The sequence below is a fragment of the Helicoverpa armigera genome, chromosome 11, assembly GCF_030705265.1.
Source record: "Helicoverpa armigera isolate CAAS_96S chromosome 11, ASM3070526v1, whole genome shotgun sequence".
Taxonomy (NCBI): Eukaryota; Metazoa; Arthropoda; class Insecta; order Lepidoptera; family Noctuidae; genus Helicoverpa; species Helicoverpa armigera.
In genome coordinates, this window is record NC_087130.1 from 8502160 (window position 1) to 8523608 (window position 21449).

Genomic DNA, 21449 nt, shown 5'->3' on the forward strand with positions numbered 1-21449 from the left:
TCCTGCGCCTGACCTCTCTCGGACTGCGCAGCCGGTTGTTTAATTTAAATCAGAGAGCCAGCGTGATCGACAACCGGTCTGGACGCCATTATTATAAAGGAAATCAAGCCCTAAATTAATGAAGGAATCTTTGTCAGGTTGTATGTTTGGTAAATTCGGTACAGGGCAACGTGAGCAAATCAATTAGTTGTCTTCACGCAATCTTTATTAGGAATCGAATGTTTTGTATGGTGACCTATCCATGTTCACAAACTTGATCGATCTCCCCGTACTAACTGTACCTTACCAACCATGCATCGTCATTATTGTTATTATACCTACAACAGTAATAATGTTGTGACGTATCAGTGCGATTTGTTGATACAGAAACCATAATCCTGCTGTCAGATTGCCAGGAAAACCCAGACAGGTATTTGTCGTCGACCATAATCCCAGATATGTGACTAAACCTCTTTCACGTCATATGCATACAGTTTTATTTTACTTACTAATACATATATACATTCACTGGGAAACAATGTTTCAGATACACAGTTTCTGAAACATCGCGTAGATGTTTACAGCAACAATGTTTCGGAAACTCTGCCGTCCACATCGTCCACAGAAACAAAATTATATGTTTCTGAAACAAAATTATTTGTTTCAGAAACAGGTAGATATTGTTTCTGAAACAGTGTTTATATACAATTGTTTCTCAGTGAATACATGGCTATATTTTCAGTATTCAGGGAGCACAAACAATGATCAGTCGATACGTAGTCTGAAATCACTACTTAAAAGAAACATCTATAACGCGTCTAGGTGATTTGATAATACTTTGCCATTCATCGGAAGTTATCAAGACTTATATACATTGTAATGAGGGGATGATGATGAGCAGATGGATGGAGAGGGCGAAGAAGACCGAAAAATAGGTTGAAGAATTATCTGAATAATAACACGAATAAGAAGGGAGTGGATGTAAGTATGACGAGTGAGAATGAAAGTGGAAGACATATTTTGCACCACCCGATAAAATTGGAATAAGGGCAGGAAGAAAATTGCTTTAAAGACATATGGGGAAATTATAGTAGGTAAGTCAAGTCAAGCCTTGAACTTTAACAATAATACTTGAGGTCGGTATCCTAAAACGTACTCAACTATAACATGATAATTGTAAGCTGTAGTGTAATTTAACCAACGCATAAATACCTAAGTAACGGTAGAGAGGCTTGTGGGCGCCTCCGCAATCTAATTAGATGATTTAACACAGATTAGTAGTTCTGGAAGCACAGAGTAGGTACAACTCTCTCCTTCAAAAGTAAATGTTATTCATACCTAAATATCGACATAATACGAATAATGTAATAATTGGCATAAGCCAGCCAGAAAGAGGTTTATGTTGTATGTGGTAAGTAGTAATTTATTTATTTATTATTTATTGTACGACGTACCTACAACAACGAATAATATTTAACAACGATAACTATTGACACTTTGTGTGTGTTCTCGTAATACCTGAACAGTAAAATTTCAAACGCAAAAGCCTTTTTCGCGCTCAAAAATACACCCAATTCTTTATACTTAAATTCAAACTCAAATTTATTTATTGCAAACATAGGTAATAAGTACATAAGACATGATGAAGCATACATAATATAAGTCCGCTATGTTTCACCTGTCCGCATGCAATTTAGAAATTAATTAATTATTGGAGAAGATGAGGTCCGGAAGCGGTATTCAAATCTAGTTCGTTTTTAAACGTGTATTATTCTAACATGTTCGTCACGTAAGATTCTTGGCTAAAAGAAAAGTGTTTAAATTAATTTCCCGCAATCTCCATTTCCTATATACTCGGTGACCGCATATTACGTCGAGCGTTTACTAGCGCAAAGCGATGCTTAGCGGCTGCACACTGCAGTGATACTGCCTTCTAAGTGAATTGAACATAACGAGAATGCCATCTCATGTACACTTGACTAAGCCGATTGAGTTTCTTTAGTCAAATTGTTTAATAACTAAAAAACTGGACTTGCAATAACTCCCTTCTAATATTTATCGGTTTTCTTAAAAGCAATCCACTTATTTGAAAATCTTATGTCTATACCGGACCCTGCACAAGATTTTTGTTTGTTCTTTATTCATACTGTCCATTTTATTTGAAAAGAACTCCAAAAAGTTTCGTATAAAACAATAAAAAAGAAGCTGGCCAAACAGAGATAATAGAATATTTTCTAAATTCAAAAATGCATTTTAATTAAATGCGGTTGTTGTTGTTGTTGTTATTTGAACTCGGAACGCTTCTTTTTTTAACTCGTTTTTTGCGCAAAGGAAATCAAAACGGTCCATTATTATGGAAGGTGAATTTAATTTCACTCGTTTTATTCGCCCCCGTTAACGCTTTTTTACAAAAGAGACCAAGTTTCAATTAGCGAGCGATCAAAAGTTTTTTTGTTTAAAAGTGTAATTAATATCGGGAACAAAAGTAAATAACACCTAGGGTTTAAATTTTGTACGATCCGTCCTCGGAATTTTAAGCAGTGAAATGTGGTTGCTTGTAAAACGCCTCTTTGAAGTTAGGCTTTTCCACTAGACCTCGCAGAACTAGCCACTAAACTGTAATCAGACACCAACTTTTAGTGAAAATTACGAACCGTCCACTTGACTGACAAGTCATACTTTGTAAATATCAAAAACCCCCGAAAAAACCCTTTTTACTTTCCAGAATTTTCTAAAGAAATTCTCGTAACTAAAAACAATGACGAACTGCATACAATTAGAAAACTCGTCACGATATCTTGTGCCCGTTACGTCACAGTATTGATCATACAACCTTGTTCTCTCCACAGGTTTATCAGTTTGCTCAAAGGGTGTTGATGACAAAGAAAAACTTGGTCTCACTATATCGGACTGAGGCTGAGTTGCGCAGAACGTTTATTATTAAGAGCGCTATTACAAAATCGAATTGCTCAGTTGTAGGTAAATTAGACGATAGCCGGCAGCACTTGCGCATGTGTGCGTCTAGTGAAATACGCAACGCACACCTGCGGACCGCCACGCGGCACAAACAAACTTGAGACTTTGCCACTTTTTTCCGAAATAATTTATTGTTTTTATAGTTTATGAAATATTATTTGTACCGATGAATTTTATAACCTAGAATAGCTCGATTGAGTTACAATAAACAAGTAATCGTTTACAATTTTTAAATTATTTAATCGACAACCAAACTTTTCACCATGTTTATCAATTATAAGTAATTGATTTATAAAAAAACTAAAATCTATAATTCGTCTTCCATGTATTGTATCTTCATTTTCCTGCAACAATGAAAACTAGGAATGTAGATAGTTTATTAAAACAAATATGTCACGTATACCTTTTGCGGGTGACAAAAAATACTTACCATATTATTTGTACTGGTATTCAATTGAGTCTGATAGTCTGAATTAAATATGCTTTCATTATCCTGCAAGAATCAAAGAAGTCCAATTACATTATTATGCAACAGCGAAACTAACGACGATGACATTTACGTACATATTTCTTTATAACCAACATCAAAAAAAGAGAACCCAATCTATAACATTTTCGAATTAGAATATCATGGCCTAATACTTATGTATATTACATTTCAATCAGATCATTATAACTAATAAATAAAATAAAACTCACTAGTATCAAAACGTGTTAGATGCGTAGGTTGCGCTATATTTTCGAACTCCGGCGAGTTTACGCGGCGCAACAGCGAGCGATACGTCCCTCCTCGGTAAGCGCCTGGCGCTGACTAAAGTTGAACACCGCGCGTCACAAGATTTATATTGATTTTTGCATTGCAAACAAAAATTATTTTAAAATATTGTTTTACTTTTAAATAGACCAATTTTTTTTTTCAAGCTTTATAACAATACCACCTTAATTATTAAATGTTTTTTATTTGAATTTGGATTATACTTTCATAGATAAAAAATATAGTTTCGTACGGAAAATTGTCAGTAACTCTCAGTTTTATAGAATTATTTTTGGTGTAATACTGTATGAATTGTAATAAATTGATTTAAGCACTTCCAAGTACAAGATATAGTTGTATCTTGAACATTTTTATAAATGGTTAAATTGCTATATCCTCGGAGTACCGAAGCATCAAAAGATACCCAAAAGCAACATTTTATGAAACATCCTTTGCAGAGACAAAGATTTTACTGATGTACGTGGACAAATTAAAATATTTATTTAATACACTTTCAAGATAAATGATCAAACTTTCTGAATCTTATTTTTGTTTTTTTATTGTGACTATATCCAAAGCATCAAAACTCGTATAAAACGTTTAAATTCGCGAAAATTTGTGATAGCCCTCTTAAATACTCGACATTCACAGCTATGTTGATTTATCGGAATTGTGTATAAGCATTCAGAAAGGTAAGTTCTGTGGGAAATTATATTTTATATTTCTGAAGGAAATATATTCTTTCTGTAAAGGTACAGTGACACCTTAAAATAACTCGTTAAAAGTTGGAATTGAAGAAATGGTAATCTCTGCTGATACCAGACCGCGCAATTTTGTTTTAATATAATGCCTGATATAGAACATGGAAACCTTCGATTTATTGTCTGCAAGAAGATTTTGACATTTTATTGTTTCATTGTAGAACAAAGGCCTCGACAGCGAAAAGGCCAGAAAGAAGACTTCAAAAGTACGTTTTTAACAAGAACTTAAGATGTTTCACGTCGCGCCTGTTATATCCATGATAAAAAGATATAAATATTTAAAACATTAAAGAAGGAACTTGTTAGTTTTCATAATTTGATACTTTCTAAGAGTGTTAAAAAAGTCTATATAATTTTAATAATTTACGATTAATTTAAACGTAATTTCTTAACCAATTCAACTGGGTAGGTACATAATCTAGTGACATTTGAAAAAGAAGAAAACTTTTTACAAGCATATTATTTATTTGAAAAGAAAAATTAAGTAGAATGACGAATGAAGTGCGTTAAGGACTTTTGGGACGCATAATTAACGCAAACGAAGAGTTTCCAAGTAAAATTTATAGCATTTGTAATAATTTCCGAAGGGTACCTTTCTGCTGTTAAATAAATTGCGAGGGAAATGGACTGTTTTTCTTACGAAGTTCGAATACGTCTTGTTCTGCCAGTCTTGGTTTTATAGAACAATGTACTAGAGACAAATGCAATGAAAATGTCTTGTGAAATTGTTGATATTTCAATTCAAGTGCTTTTGTAATACTTTGGTTATGTATCTCAATGTTTTACCCAGCAAATAGCAAAATAAACATTTACACCTTTACTATAGTTTGTACTTAGTTTTAAAAAAAGTCATTTAAAACTGCTATATCTAATGTAGTTAAATGTATCTGTAATTCATGGGATGACTACTCAATGTCTAGATTAACGCGATGTAAATCGGATCATGAATTTTGTATTTACTGTTGTAATAACTTTTTACTTAGGTACCTGGTATAAATTCTAAGAGCTTACTCTTATGTCCTTATATTAAATTATGTCTATTTTATTTTAATTTGATATTATCTACACCTCAAAATGATATTAGTGCTATTACCAAAATCCTGTCGGTAACTAAATATTAATAAACTAATTATACAACCCGCTCATTTCCATCGCACAGTCGGGGAAAAAACCCTATTTAACATATCAATAAGCAATGATCCTTCAAGTGCACTTACTAACGCATACCCACATGAAAACGTGTTGGATAGGTCAGTTACGTGACGTCATACACTCGACATAATTAAACGCATAAACTACACGCACGCACACTAGCGTGGAAAAACCTCTTATTGTCAGAAGCTAACGTAGGAGGGTCAACTGACAAGGCTATTTCTTGTTTACTGGAAGAAATGTATACCTAGTGCATCCCGTTGTCGCTATTATTTACCTACTTTAAAACCTTGACTTGAAATTAATCACTATGTAGGTTACCCCATATACTCTATTATGTAGGTACTTACGATTACTCCCTTGTATACTTTCCCCCCTAGACTAGACTCCCTTACATACTTACCCCTTATGTCTTTAATAAATTACTATATTAACAAACGAATAAAGAAAACATTGAAAATAAACTTAGGTAGACTAGAATACTACAGCACCAATCAACAGTTAACCAACTTTTAGTGGTTAATTCCTTAAAAGAAGCTGATGATGACATATTTAGTGGCCGACAATTAATATTAATGTTGTAGTGGCCCGAACTTCATATTTTTATTAACAGTTGGTTTGGCAAGTAACCAGTATGACTTTCCCAACGTGACACGTACTTACTACATTATGGTACTTTCTACATTATCTTGGACGCCGCTGACTAATGGAATTAATGGATAAGGAAAACCCTGGTTTGTCTTAAATTGTCAGCCGGCTTCGAGCGAGTGCGATATGATGATTAATGCAGTACTTATTTATTTTCTTTGTTATTGTTAGAGTGAACTTAGGTACTTACTCAGTATAGTGAATCATCGTTGTTTTTGTTACTCAAAAATAAGTAATGGATTCTTATATGTATACGATACTAAAATACAATAGGTATATAATGTACCTAAATTCACTTAATTAGGTTAACATTTCTTCTTGCAATGCACAAACGCATAGCGAGTGATTATTTTTTAAATTGATTAATACGGATTGGTATATAGATTTGTAGAATCTATTTAATAAAATACATTTAATAGAGCAATTGAAATATAGTCTACAGTAACGAACGGCAAAGTTTCATAGAATTTCGATTTGATTTTATACGGCTGCCGAACGAATACCTACTAACGCTGAAATGGTCCAGTTTGTTTTTATTTCAGAACTTCTAACTTTATGACTTTTCCAGAGTTATTTTTTAAAGCTGAAAGCTTAAATAAATTACCTTAAACTTTAAAACAAAGCTTCCTTGGATTGGGTAGTTTTTTGGTAGAGAAATAGAAAAAGTTTAAAAGACCTATAACTATGAATATCTATGAAACATTTAAACTTGCTAACTAGTAAGACCAACTAAACAAAAGTTGTTCAAACAGAAAAAGCCAAGCAAAGCCGGTGGTAGGGAATTTATAAAAATACAATCTCCCTCGGGTTTTTCTTAGAAAACATAGAAAAGCAGTAAAGGGTTGAACTATTGCATAACTGCGCAATCAAGCTGGCATGATATTATTTTTTTTCATCAATAAACTGTTGAGCAAGTCGCGAATCACTAAGTTTTTATATTTTTCTAAGGGTTTTTCTATTGTTATCAGAAATAACATGAAATGGTATTGCCTATCAATATTATAGCCTGCTATATTAACCTAGATAAAAAAATAAGTTACGATAAATGCTAGAAAAATGTACACATGATACAGTACAGTCATGATATAACTTGAACATCTTAGTAAAATCACAATATCATCTTAACAATGTTCGAGTTTAAATTATGAAAAAGTTGCTGACGACTATTAAAATTATAAAAACATGTTTTCATGTTTCAATCTACCGACTTACCTCTGCAAGAGTTTTTTCAAGGTGTTAACTCACTATAAAAGTATGTATTGTTAAATAAACTTCAAAGGTGCTGAACTTAATAGGCTGCAGTTACACGTTGTTTTTATCAAAGGCGTGTTTCTCGGAATCATCTTGACGCCAAGTATAAAAACTTCAAATAGTACCAGTTCTGAGAAACGTAACTGTTACAGGTGTTAGAAAAAGTTTATTTTCAACTATTTTTGTAATACTTGACACTTATGTCAAGGTTGGCCTATTTTGTGTCACTGCAAGGCGAAGGCCTTTTCTCAAGAAAATGCAGGACCAGCAATATTAAGTATATACTTACCCATCTATATTTGAATTTTGCAAATTCACCATGTATTATTTCGTCTTTAGACGTGTTACGGAACCATTCATTATGCCTATGTTATACTTTTCAAAAGGTGTATTTACTTTTTAAATGGGTCATTGGACCCACCATTCAAAAAAGGGACGTCCTACATATTTTTCGAATTTATTATCCCTTAGCTATGTTTAAATTAAAAGATACACCGTGGAGTTATCTAAAGTACTAAACTACAGCTAGGTATTAAGTACCTACTCAATTTCTATCAGTTTGCTCTAACACTAAATTGAACTATAGCAACACATTATTTGTCAGAGAAATCGGACCGACAAGCGTTATCATTGTCTCATTGACGTTTTATTTGACGCGAACACAACACGAATCGCGTCCAGACGTTCTCTAGAGCGACACATATGACATATCTCACAAATTAATGGCTTCCCCAAAGAACAATATTGTAACAAACGAGACTGGAGATGTCTTGTGTTGTTTATTTAACATTACACTAAGATTGGAGCATGTTCTCGAACTATTATTATGGGACTTAGCATAACTGAGTGGCGGGTTAATCCTGTATGCTATAGTAGTTCCCTATTCATGTATGTAGGTGAAACTTTGATATGATGATACACATATATATTAGGTCATATTACAATTGACTGAAGGTGTGGCTTTTTGAAAATATTAATCCGCTTGATTCATTAAAATTAGGGTCATTATTCTGGCTATATAGGTAATATACTAAGGTGTAGCCCTTACCTTAAATAATGACAATAATATAGGTAGGTACCTAAGTAACAGTGTGATAGAAATGTGTGTTGTATCAGTGACAGAATTATCAGAATCTTATCGGTACGGAAGCAATCTCGCAATAAGATTATCTTTACAAACATTCTGGCAATTTCACTAGCATCCTCCACTGATCAAAAATGTCTGCCCTTAGAGTATCTGCTTACCGCAAACCAAACAATTGGCCTACAGTCATAGACGTAATATAGAATACATCTATGCCTACAGTTGATTCCAGTCGACGTTTTCAGTCGGTATGATACCGGCTAATACCTGATCGTTGTTATGTGCGTGCTACCATTCATCTTCATACTGAGTTATAACAAACTATTCGGCGACTAAAAGTTTGCAGTGTGCTCAATCTATTCTATTCACTATTTGCAAACAATTTTTGGTGCTAAAGCTTAACTCTAAATTGATGCAACGCAATAAATTCAAAGCTGTAAAGCCGCTTGTGGAATAAACCAAAATTAATCTTACCTACATCAAAAATAAAGTGACCCCAACATTGGGAAAAGGTTAGGTTTGATCAGAATACAATATTATTCCAATTATGATCAAAATTAAAAATTAATATTTTGTTAATGAACTAGGTTTTTTGAATTCATTAATTGCAACGTTATTAACAGAACTACTCACTCTACGAATGCAACTAAGTATTTTCGCGTACCAATAAAGCAATAAGGAAAGTTAATGTCATTCAAAGAAGGAGCAATTCTCCAATTTTCTTCAAACGATTGTTTGCATTCGCGTGACATGCCTGGAAGGTCATGTGCACATCATACGCAGCTACATCGAGATAAACGCTCACCAATTTGTTAAAGTCACGTCTTGCTGTTGCGACTATTCACATATTTCGATATTAGGTACGTGATAGAGCTCAATGAAAAGACTAACTAACACTGAAATATGTTTTCAAATTGGACCAGTAGTTCCTGATACGGAAGCATTAAACTAACTTAAGGCCTGATTAACAGTACTATTGTTGCTCTTCTAAAAATACTGTATGGATATTGTTTGATATTGTAAGTAGGTGGCAACATACTCGTATCTTATGAGAATCGCATCATTATGAGATTTTTTTTTATTAAGATTTATCCTTATGTGAGGAAGGTCGATAATTCCCTGAGGACGCTAGCGAAACCATGGGCGGAAGCTACTAATTACTATTTGACGTACAATGGTAAAAAGTGTTCATTCATGGTATAATAATTATGATTTTCCGGGTGCTCCGTAAATATTCAATGTATTTCATAAATATGCGCTTTAGAAGTGCTGATGGGCCGAAAGAAGGAAGAAAATGAAAAGATAATATGGCGTTTATTAGTTCCTCTCATGTAAGAAAATGATGCATGAACAATATGCGGAGTTTACATAATATATCTGCGTGTAGTACATTTTGAGTAAAGGCTATATCCATTAATAAAGTGTTTGGCAGATTGTAATCCATCTATCTAATCATCTATGATTAATTGTAATCTGTCTACTTATATTATAACTACTTATATCTATTTTGGATAAAAGCTGAATTGCAGCTCTGGTGAGTGGAATCGTAATTGAATAGACAGAAGGAATACTTATTAAGTGCCTGGTTAGAGCTTGAGTCGCAAATATTTTTTATGTCCAAAGTTATGTCAAAACTTAGCTGTAAGCTTTTAAAAATTACCTACAAATGAGAACATTCTGTTTTGGAACTCGATTAAATTATCGATCAGAGTATTTCTATAAACGTGCGATTATTTAGTCGTCAGTCGCGTTCACAGCATCCCGGCTTTAGTTGGGATAACGCTTGACGGACAATATCTCGCTCGTATATCTGTCGGTATCGGCAGCCGTTATCAGCGTCCGATACCATGCTCTCGATAAAATTGAAGGCTTTACCTTCTATATCTTACTTTTGTGCCGGATCGCAACAGTGACGATAGTGCGGTCAAAATGAATTGTAAGTCCACTTTGATTATTATATAAGTGATTCTCGGTTTTACCTAATTATGTAAGAGAAGGCAAAAGTTTTGTTGTTATTGTGTTAATTTTGAAAAAAAAATGCTCTTGTAATGATTGCAATATAGTTTAGGATAACAGGATAAATTGAAGTAATAATGTTATGTAAGTTTCGTCAAACTTCGCAGAGCCGAAGAAGTTATTACGTTATGCTAAAAGTCGTTTTACTTAAAGCTAGCTAGCTGCCTCCATTTGGAAAACAATGATTAAATCTTAACGACTAATTTCACAACTTCTGTCACATGCATATCTCGTACAGATAGACCAGTGAAACTAACTTTACATTTTGAAATTGAACCCAAATCTGCTTAGTTCCGTCCCCTATTGTTTCAACTAAAGTTGGCAACAATTTTAGTATGCAGATTGTGGATTCTGTATGAAATTGACGAGTCCTGAATGATAACGTGATCGTATGTATTGGCTATCATACTTGGAACATGTTTGTTTGTATGTTCGTTAATATAATTATGCAAATCAAGGAGTAGGTTGGTCGTGGACCGGAATATGTTCTTTGAACCAGTGGGCGGTTCAACGGAAGAGCATCATTATTGGATTAATTTAGACCTGATGAATCTTGGCCGGTGTTATTTGGAAATTGGTAGGTAGGTAGTGTAAGTAGTTTTGAAGGGTGTCTTAATTAAGTGAAGCTTTAAACTATGGGAGTATTAAAGTCATAATTCGATCTACAACTTAAATAGGTACTCGTATAAGTGTGAAGTATTAGATAGACTTTGGTAGTTATACTTTATTGAAACAAAAGATATTATAATAGATCTTAGCTCCACCTTTTTATGCGTAGGTAATAGTTACCGCTGGCGACATGTAGAAAATAAGTAAAAAAATAAAAGCAAACCCCTAATTTGACCAAAAAACCACTCCAAAAACTTACATAAGCCTACACTTCCATAACAAGACAAGAATAATTTGAAAAGCTATATATCATTTTCGACAGTTCTTCACCGACCTTCCGTCATCCCAAAAGGGGCTTACAAATAATCACTTAAGCATCAAGGAACCAGACAGTCCTACATATTAATGTCTCATTAACATTCCAGCTGCCCTCTGGCTGTTATGTATAGCGGCTGCGTTAGCCAGCTGCTCCGGGGTCTCAATCCCCTTGAGACAAGACCCGGAGACTCTCTGCCGGAACCAGGAAGACTTCCTGAGGATCGCCAGCGTTGAGAGCTGCTTCTTGTACTACCAGTGCTATTCGGGACGTTCGTATTTGATGCAATGCCCTCCGCACACGTGGTTCAATGAACAGGAGCAGGTGAGGATGTTTTTAGTGATTCTTTTTTAAGGATTTTCGCTGTCTATTTATGTAGGTATGTTTGTGTATTTTCAATTCACGTGGCCTACACGCATCTATTCATCATCATCATCATCATCAGCCTATCGCAGTCCACTGCTGGACATAGGCCTCTCCAAGTGCACACACCAAGTGTACACGCATCTATAGTAAAAAAGAATACGTTATGTATTTAGATTTTCTTTCAGTTTTAATAGTGTTTGTGACCTTCTTAGCTGTCTAAAGTTAAATATACTTACAATGATTTTTTATAGTATAGATTTGTTACAAGCGCGCGCGTTGTGAAGACTCAAATACCACCCAATTAGGACGTTTAGTAGTTAGTAATGAACTAGTAAACATTTGAAGCGCAATGACTAAAACAATAACTATCTCTTTCACTTGCGTGCTTTTACGCATCTTTTGTTTTACTCATCAGTAAAAGTTGTCAATGTGTGCAATTTTCGATTGCGCGGAACAGATTGAAAACTGCAATTACATGAAGGTAACATATCTGTACTATAAAAAATCATTGTATACTTACTAATTACTTATTTGTAAAGTGAAGCGTAGACTACTACCTACTTATCCAAATTATTTCATTCAAAAGAAATTGGTACTAATTGCTTGGTAAATAGCTGTCATTCATCGCACTTTAACAATTCGTTTTTTAGTCTTTTTCTAATTTTAACCAAAAAGCAATTCTTTTCTTCGTTATCTATCCATATGCGTCCCAAAATTCTAGAGACAACTAATATTTCCACTACCTGCCTTCAGTTATCTTTATCAACAGTAGTTTGACAGTATCTGACAGCCATGTGTCGATACTCGATATTATATCGATAAACAAAACACGCAGCGCATCACGCGAGCCTGTGATGAATGATCTTGCGTGTTACGAAACTTCGAGAAATAATTCAGATAACATAGGAAAAATAGAAAAGAAGATTGTAACAATAAGTAAAGAAAATGATCTGATTTCTTAAAAGGTTAATTATAAGGATTATAAAACACTGTTTCCATGAAAATATTGAAAGGCGCTATTAATTCTAATTTCAGGTATGCGACTGGACCGCCGCTCCATCCCACTGCGTTCACCCAGAACCTGAACCTGAGCCTGAACCTGAACCTGAGCCTGAACCCGAACCCGAGCCTGAACCCGAACCCGAGTCTGAATCTGAGGAACAAGAAGTAGAACCTGAAGATAGTGAAGGTTCCGGCGAGGAATGGCAAGACGACGCCATCAAACGCTACGTAAAACGCTTCAGAGGAATCAAACAAGAGGACGTCCAAGAAGATGAAGAAGAAGTGAAAAAGCTAAGACAAGAAGAGGACGATGAATTCGACGGAGAATATTTAGAAGATAACCGCAAAGCACAAGAAGAAATCGTCGATGAGCAAGAAGATGATTTACTCGAAAAAGCTAAGAGGCTAATGAGGCAAGAAGCTGACGATGAAGATGCTGACGATGAGGAAGAATCAAAGAAACGTCAGGAGGAAGTTGAAGAAGAATCAGATGAAGCCGAAAAATGACGATGATAATGATGAACAAGCCAAACTCCGCTGATGATGAAGAATTAGAGGATGAAGAAGCCAAGAAGAAACGCCAAGATGAGAATGAGGCTGATGATGATGAGGACGAGGAAGCCAAAAAACGTCAAGAGGAAAATGATGATGAGGCTGATGATGAAGAAGAGGCTAAGAAACGTCAAGAGGAGAACGAGGATGAGGATGAATCAGAAGTCGAAGAATCTAAACGCCAAGAGGAAGATGAAGATGTTGAGGAGCAATCTGATGATGAAGTGAAACGTAAGAAGCGTCAAGTAGAAGATGATGATGACGAGGATGATGACGAAGAGTCTAAGAAGCGTCAAGAAGAAGATGATGATGAGGAAGCAGATGATGAAGAGTCTAAGAAGCGTCAAGAAGAAGAAGATGACGATGCCGAAGACGCCGATGGTGATAAAGCGTAAGAAACGTCAAGTGGAAGATGAGGATGACGACGATGATTGGGAAGATGACGAAGAGGAACTCAAACGTAAGAAACGTCAGGCAGAAGATGAGGATGACGATGACGATGAAGAAGAATCTAACAAGCGCCAAGAGGAAGTTGATAATGAAAACGATGATGATGACGATGACGTAAAACGCAAGAAGCGTCAGGCTAACGATGAAGATGATGATGAAGACAACGACGAGGAGGAACAACTCAAACGTAGGAAACGTCAGGTTGAATCTGATGATGAAGCAGAAAGTGAGATTGAGCCAAGGAACAGACAGGAAGACGCCGAAGATGACGAGGCTGCTGATGATGATGATGATGAGGCTGAGGATGCTGACGAAGGAGACGAATCCAAGAGAAGCCAGGAAGAAGACGACGAACAAGCCAGTGACGAGAATGACGAAAACAATGACGAAAATGACGACGAACAAGATGACGATGAATCAGATATTGAGGAGTTGAGGGCAAAGAAGTTCTTCAAAAGCTTATTCAGAATTTAAACTCAGAAAGACTTCGGAAGCATTGACAAATGCTATCTTGAAGAGCCTTCAGAAGTCATAGATTAATTAGTTTTAATTTATTTAAGTTTAGAAAAACACTTTGTGCAATTTTGTAAATATTTATTGTTGTTATTACATTAATTAGTTATTGACTGTGTTTGTTTTATTTTATTTTTTGACCAGGAGCTCATTATGTCATATTCATCGCATATGCAATATGCATCGTTTGGCCTCGCTGTAACTTTGAACAAACTTCTATGATGGCAGAGTGTGTTTGTATTGCGGTCCACTGGCCGGACTTTATTTATAAAATTAAAATAAGCTTCATATTACCTTGTCAAATATTCTTCTTTATTTAGGTTTTGCAACGGCAACCTTTATTTTGAATGCTTGCCGGGATCATTGACACTAGCGTAATTTATCTCTGATATTCACATGTGTTCTAATTATAAATGAAAAATAATTCCTGTGACCAAACCAATGGATGGATTTGGTTAAAATTTTTAGAATTCGTTATAAAATACCTTAAAGTGTATGTGGTAGGATTTAATGTGATAAGGTACACCCGATATAAATAAAAAATTAAAACCACAATAATCAATTTTAAGAATTTATTACATCATTTATTATAGTACAAAATAATCCTCAAATACAATAATTATTTAGGTATAAGTAACACAACCAAAGCAAAATATTAAAAATTGGATTTGAGATGTTCATGTCACCGTAGGCCACGATAATGTCGGCCGTAAATGCATTTAGGACATAAAGTAAGTTTATATTGGTATTTAGTTAACTAAAGTATGACTGTTTTGTTAGAGTTATTCTACTCATTGGCAGTAAAATTCTTACAATACTGGCAATTTCTCCTCCGCGAACCAGATAGTCGTGGTGCGTCCCACACTATAAGCAATAAGCTAGAATATAAAAAATAAACTTCTAAAATTGTACACAACATACCAACAGCTTCAAAAATAAAGTACAAATAGACTGAGCGGTGATTGTGTGACCGACGGCACTCGGGTACCGCGGCTGACACAACACTACCGATAATTTATAAAGTCAAATGTTTCTGTTAGCAACACAAAGTCCATTACAAATATCCTTATAGTCAAGTACGTGTTCGAGTACAGAGCCGCGAAGCCAAGCCGCACGTACGGAATACCGTAAGATTATATATTAAAACTTTATCATGGTCCACCTAACGCACAGTATAAAAGATGCAATGAGTAGATAAGATATGTGATGTGTTAAAATATACATAATAGTTGCTCTGTGGCACTGGAATTACTTACTAACAATTTGAATAACGCATAGCGCTGTTAACATTAGCACGAGTTAACGCAAACGAACAATATCACAAGTCACGATCAGCAGACAATTCCAACCGCCACAGAACTATATAAGCCTACCCCTAAAGCGAATACAATAGTAGTAAAGTACTTGTGTAAATCTAGCGGTTTATAACAAATAACCATACTTTGACCAGACATTTGCTAAAACGTTCCGCGATCGACACGACCGAGCAATGAGCGGTTTTAAAAAACATTTAATTAGCATTAGCAAAACTACTCTCTTCTACCGACGCACTGCGCGGTCGTATCTTACAGTCGAATCGAAAAATATCACCAGTTTTTTTATTTCGCCACATCCGCGCCAACATGGGACAATCAAAAAGGTAATTAAAACTACAAAATATTTTACAACATAAACTCATAATGAAACATCATAATCGATAATAGCGAGACAAATGGTAGTTACGAAATAAATAGTTCAAATAAAACGACTATATACAAACATTTAGATGCGGGCGCGGGTGTGACGAGCTCCGTCTAACAATTCCTGCGTCCAAATCCATCAGTTGACTACTTGGCTATCGTCTACGGCGGTTACATGAAAATATCACGAGCGCGAATACATCGTTAGGTACATACATACCGTTAGTACAAATTTATTTTACTATAGAATATAAGCGTGCTCTTAACAATAATTGTATCAAATCCATTGACGACATGGTTGAGTAAAAAAGTACGAAAGAGCTGCGGTTGTACAAAATGTGTGTAGTATGTGTTGTGTAGCGCGTCAGAACAGACCGACGTCCTTCTTCATGTTGGTCTGCTTCCACGCCGGGAGCACTGAGAACTCTTCTTTGGTCATGCCGAAAGCCTCCTGTAATCACAAAACAGTTTTTATGAGAATGTGGTAACACACCTTGAATAACCTGTAAATAAAATCTTAGGTATTGCTAAAATAATTGGCAACCTTCACCGAAATCACCACTTCCGTGCATATAATTTATAGTGCAAGTCATAATTTACAAAAATAACAGTGTCACCCGTAGTCATCTTTCCACAGATTTTTTAAAATAATTTCAAAAGTGATTTCAACGACAACAAAGTTGATAACCTTTGTTTGATGACGAAAACTGCTCTACATCCATGCCATTTACTTTTATTTTCCAGAAAGTCGGTAGTACAGCTAGTTATGCACGCAGTTGAACACTCAGTCATACCCTCATCCATACACTCAGTGGTACATTCATTCACACACTCAGTAGTACACTCAGTCACACACTCAACCACACACTCAATTACACACTCATTCCTACGTACCAGGAAGTCAGCGGGCGACAGATGCCGCTCTAGATGGTGCGGGTCGACGTGGTCGGGCAGCGGACGGCGCTGCAGCGCTGCGAGCGGTAGTACCGCGTCGCAGCACGTCAGCCGCGACAGCTCGCAGGAGCCGGGGATTATCTCGCCCGCCTTGTAGCCGTGCTGCGGAACAGTGCCAAGTTATACAGTGCGGAAGCGTGTAAGCGTAGTTTGTACATTGTGAGTGTATAGAGTAATATAGAGGAGTTTAACTTTGGTTCATGTTTCATTATTGTTGCTAACTGGAAATGCATTTAAACAACCTTTTCGCAAGTCCCAAACCGCATCCTTAGTATTTGGATAATAGAAAGAGCATCATATAACACCTTGTCTGCAGATAGAAGAAGCAAGAAAACGCAAGCCAATTCCGACCACCTTTAGAGAATATATACCTGAAAAAAACATGAACTAACAGTACCCATAACTGGCAATAAAATATAGAAGACTAGCGACCCGGCCCGGCTTCACAGGGAAAACAGTATTTCCCCATTATTTAATGGATGTTATTATACAGACTACCCGTGCCGATAAAGAATGGGATTGGAAATCGCGACATCTGTATTTACCTCTCGCTCATACACTATAGCACATGAGCGAGAGTTGAATACAGCTGTCGCGATTTCTAATCCCATTCTTTATCGGCACGGGTTGTATAAACCTTCCTCTCCAATCGTTATATCTATTAAAAAAAAGCGTCAAAATCCGTTGCGTAGTATTGAAGATTTAAGCGTCCAAAAAACATAGGAATACTGGGACAGAAAAAGCGACTTTGTAGTGATTGTATTGTGTATACTCACGTTGATATTAGCATCGGCAGCCTGATCGTGGTCGGCCCAGGTGTCGAAGAGGTGCGTGAACCGCGCGGGCTCCAGCCCCGCCGCCACCAGCCGCACGTCCGCCGCGCCACACCCGCGCGACGCCTGCCAGTACGCCGCGCATGTGCGGAGAGCGGCCACTCGGAGAGACTGCCAGCGAGACGCGAATGCGCCTACACCTGGGAAAATGTAAATAACATTTATTGAAAAAAAAATTGTTTGTAACAAAATGGCCCAATGGCACACCTAGGGAAAATAATTTTTATAACTAGACGGTAGTTTCTATAATTTTTGATTTTTTTGCGCGTCGCTGTTGTGTGCTTATTTCATGTCATATGATATGCAAAGTATCGCTGCCTGATTGCCTGCCTGCCACGCTCAATTGTATGCGCAAGCGGCGTTATTTATATGAAATGATAAACTTCTAGCTGTAAAACCAGCCTTTGATAAATAAGGCAAGAAATAAACGGCAAACATACAAATTCAGAGCCTTATTTTTAAGTAAGGGCAAAAACATAATAAAAAGTTACATAGACTAATACAAGTGTACATACCGGCATTTCTCTCGGCAGGCTCCAGTTCCCCGTCCTCCTGCGGCGGCCACCAGCCCTGCCACAGCCACACACAGGCGCCGTCGTCCAGTAGGAATAGGGCTACAAATAAGAAGAATATACTTTACTAACATTTTCTTAACTATCAATATAACTTAGTATCATGCAGTCCTAAGTTACTCGAACCATCTAAAATTGATTCAAAAACTAATCAGTAAAAAGTTTTATGATATCCTGTAGGTAATAAAACTGATATGCTCACCTGGCTGCGAAGCCGAATACAACTCCTTTTGATCAAAAGGAAAGGGTGTCGCCAGATGTTCGTGACGCAGCGGCGACAACACCTCGTTAGCCTCGAACTGTCCCCCCAGGTCCGTGAAGTGGAACAGCCTCGCCGTCCCCTCCCCTCCGCACTCCTTGCCCACCAATCCCATCCACTGCTGCTTGTTGGCCACGCCCAAAGCCTCTAGCACCTCCCGAGGCTCCTCCCCCTCCTTAACCTCCACAATCTTCACACCAGACACATTCCCGAAGAGATAACTGGACTTCCTCGCGATCAACTTGTTCGCCAACTCAATAGCAATGTTCTTAGTATGCTTCATGCTTCTCGCGCCGTGCCAGATGTACAAGCAACTCTTCTCAGTGTCGACTAGCAGCAAGGAGCCTCGGCTTCGCAGCTGTCGCACTGAGCACGGCACTTGAAGTAAGTAAGCCTCGTTAGAAAGATTGCCTCGAGTCACGAACAATCGGTATCGACTCTTATCTGTGTCCCGTTTCCCTTGGTGGATGACCAGATTGCCTTGGAAGAGGTTTAGGAAGGCGGGAGGTTCGTTCCCTTGGGCCACTCGCACTTGAGGTCCCTTTTCCCTGTCTAATTCTACAGTAAGTAAGGCTGCAGCACCCTTTTCGTTTGAGCTGGCGTCCCGGCCTTGCCAACAGAAGTAAGCGCATCTATCTCTGCCAGTAACGTTATGTTTAGATGGTTTCCCGTTCAGTTCTCGACCAGTCATCGTGATCATATACTCCCATCTTATAATGTAACTATCGGCAGAGAAGAACTCTCCAATTTCTGATTCGTTCTCAACTTTTTGGTAATCATACTCCTGTATCACCCACTTGCATACAGATTTGGTTTTGATATCATAGTGCCTCATGTTCTCTTTGTCGTAGTAATGCGTGCCGCGGCCGATATGAGATCCTTCTAAAATGAGATCTGGATCCTGGTACTCGTTCGACCACATCTCCTCGGCATCGCAAGGGTTAATTTCGACGCTGTTCGATTTATTTTCGGGTGATTTGACTTTAATGACTCTGGAGTAGTCGGGCCAGTCGAGGAACTTTTCTTTGAAGAGAATAGTTTCCATATGTTGAGTGATTTTGGACAGGATCGCCCATTCTGGTCGGCTTTTCGAGGCTTTCGCTGGTGGGTCGGAAGGATCCCTTGCGCCTTGATACATTGCTGCATTGAGCGGGTTGATGTGGCACTCCTCATAGTTGTACCCTTCGTCGAACATTTCTTGGGCAAGTTGTGCCGCTCGGCGCCTGCTCTCTAGGGGAACATTTTTGCCGTACCAGATGTACATTTCAGATCCGAAGTCGAACACGATCACTTTGGTTTGGTTGAGCATGGCTATCTTTGGGACCTGTCCCCAGTACTCTTTGATGGGGACGAGTTCATCATCCATGACTTCGTAACACATGTTGGTCTGAAGGATGCAAGATTCGAAGATTTCGTCTTCATCAGCATGGCCTGTTTCCACAGGTTTGTAGTTCTCAATGCCTTCAGTGACGCCGAGGAGTGACCAGAACTGGTTCCAGTGTTTGTTGCTGAAGTTCTTGATTTGTTCATCTATTTTGATGATGCCGGTGGAGTTTTTGCAACCCAAGTCTTTAGTGTTTTGGATGTGTAAGGCGATGTCGGTACTGCGGTTTCTGGAAAATGAAATGTCGAGAATTACTAACTGTCGATGTCGCAACGAAAAATGATGGACCAAAATAAACGGTTAAAGACGCGATGGAAGACGCATGAAATCATGGCTTTAGAAAATTAGAGAGTGAACGTGGTATTGACATCGTCGTATTTGGCAGAAGATAGGTATAAATTCGCTGAACTGATGACTAACATTTAGTAGTGGTCAACGGTCAACGAACATAAGAAGAAGACTGTACGGATTGTAAGATTTTCATCTTATTACTTGTTTTATTATACTTACTTCTCAATAACGTTGGCGTAGAGTCCGATGTAGAGGAACAGCTGGTCCGACGTGATGAGTATGAAGCAGTCGCCGCGGTTCACGCTCGTGTGTACCGGCTCTACCAGTCTCGTCTATTAGAGAACATGGAAAACATACAATTATAATAGTTGATACTTGAAACCGTTTTTACATTATTTTTTCCATTGAAGCATTTTATACTTGCCGCAAATGGTTAATTTATATTTAAAAGTTATAATATATAAAAAAACAAATACATATAAATATTCTACCGTTTAAAATAATGATTCAATTAAGTAAGTCTTATTACTGTATTCACTGCGACATTTATCGCATTTCAATTTGAAATAAAAAGTCATATCTATCAAGACTATTTATCTTTAGTTAAGTGCCTACCCAAAAGGAGTCATCGTCATCCTATATTGCCCTAATCCCAATTAAATTAGGGTCGCCGCAGCATATTTTTTCCTACACAAATGGAGCATAGTGTTCTATAAGTTTTATATACCTGCACCCTCCTCCGTCCCTTAACATGCAGCAGCATGAGCGGCTTGGTGCCGTGCGCGAGCGGCGCGGCGGCGGCGCTGCGTAGTGACACGTTTGAGAAATCCTCCTTGCTGGCTAATGCTGCCAGGGCTTCCACTACCAGACCACACTTACTCAAGTTGACTCAAGTAATACCTCATCATCTCCCGAGCCTTCTCTCAACTATGTTGGCATCGGCTTCCAGTCTAATCGTATTCAGCTGAGTACCAGTGCTTTTCACGGAGCGACTGCTCTATGCGACCTCCTCAACCCAATAGCCCTTGGTTGGACTAGTGTCATACTT

At 37.3% G+C, this 21449-nt stretch overlaps 2 protein-coding genes across 2 annotated transcripts in view; one reads left to right on the forward strand and one right to left on the reverse strand.

Moving 5' to 3' along the window:
* Positions 1 to 10380: 10380 nt before the first annotated feature.
* Positions 10381 to 14547, forward strand: LOC110381150 (glutamic acid-rich protein). The gene is given in 5 exon segments (XM_064036850.1): positions 10381 to 10541; positions 11656 to 11870; positions 12948 to 13388; positions 13505 to 13846; positions 13848 to 14547. Coding segments are annotated over 5 exon segments (1548 nt in total). The 5' UTR covers positions 10381 to 10534; the 3' UTR covers positions 14391 to 14547.
* Positions 14548 to 14987: 440 nt separating this feature from the next.
* The window catches only part of LOC110381148 (supervillin), a 190337-nt gene continuing 183875 nt past the window's right edge, over positions 14988 to 21449 (reverse strand). The window contains exons 21-26 of the mRNA XM_064036849.1: positions 20621 to 20733; positions 18670 to 20339; positions 18411 to 18509; positions 17839 to 18035; positions 17003 to 17164; positions 14988 to 16559 (exon numbers count right to left, since the gene is read on the reverse strand). Of these exons, the coding sequence (XP_063892919.1) occupies positions 16473 to 16559; positions 17003 to 17164; positions 17839 to 18035; positions 18411 to 18509; positions 18670 to 20339; positions 20621 to 20733 (2328 nt within the window). The 3' untranslated portion in view covers positions 14988 to 16472. The remainder of the gene's footprint in view (positions 16560 to 17002; positions 17165 to 17838; positions 18036 to 18410; positions 18510 to 18669; positions 20340 to 20620; positions 20734 to 21449) is intronic.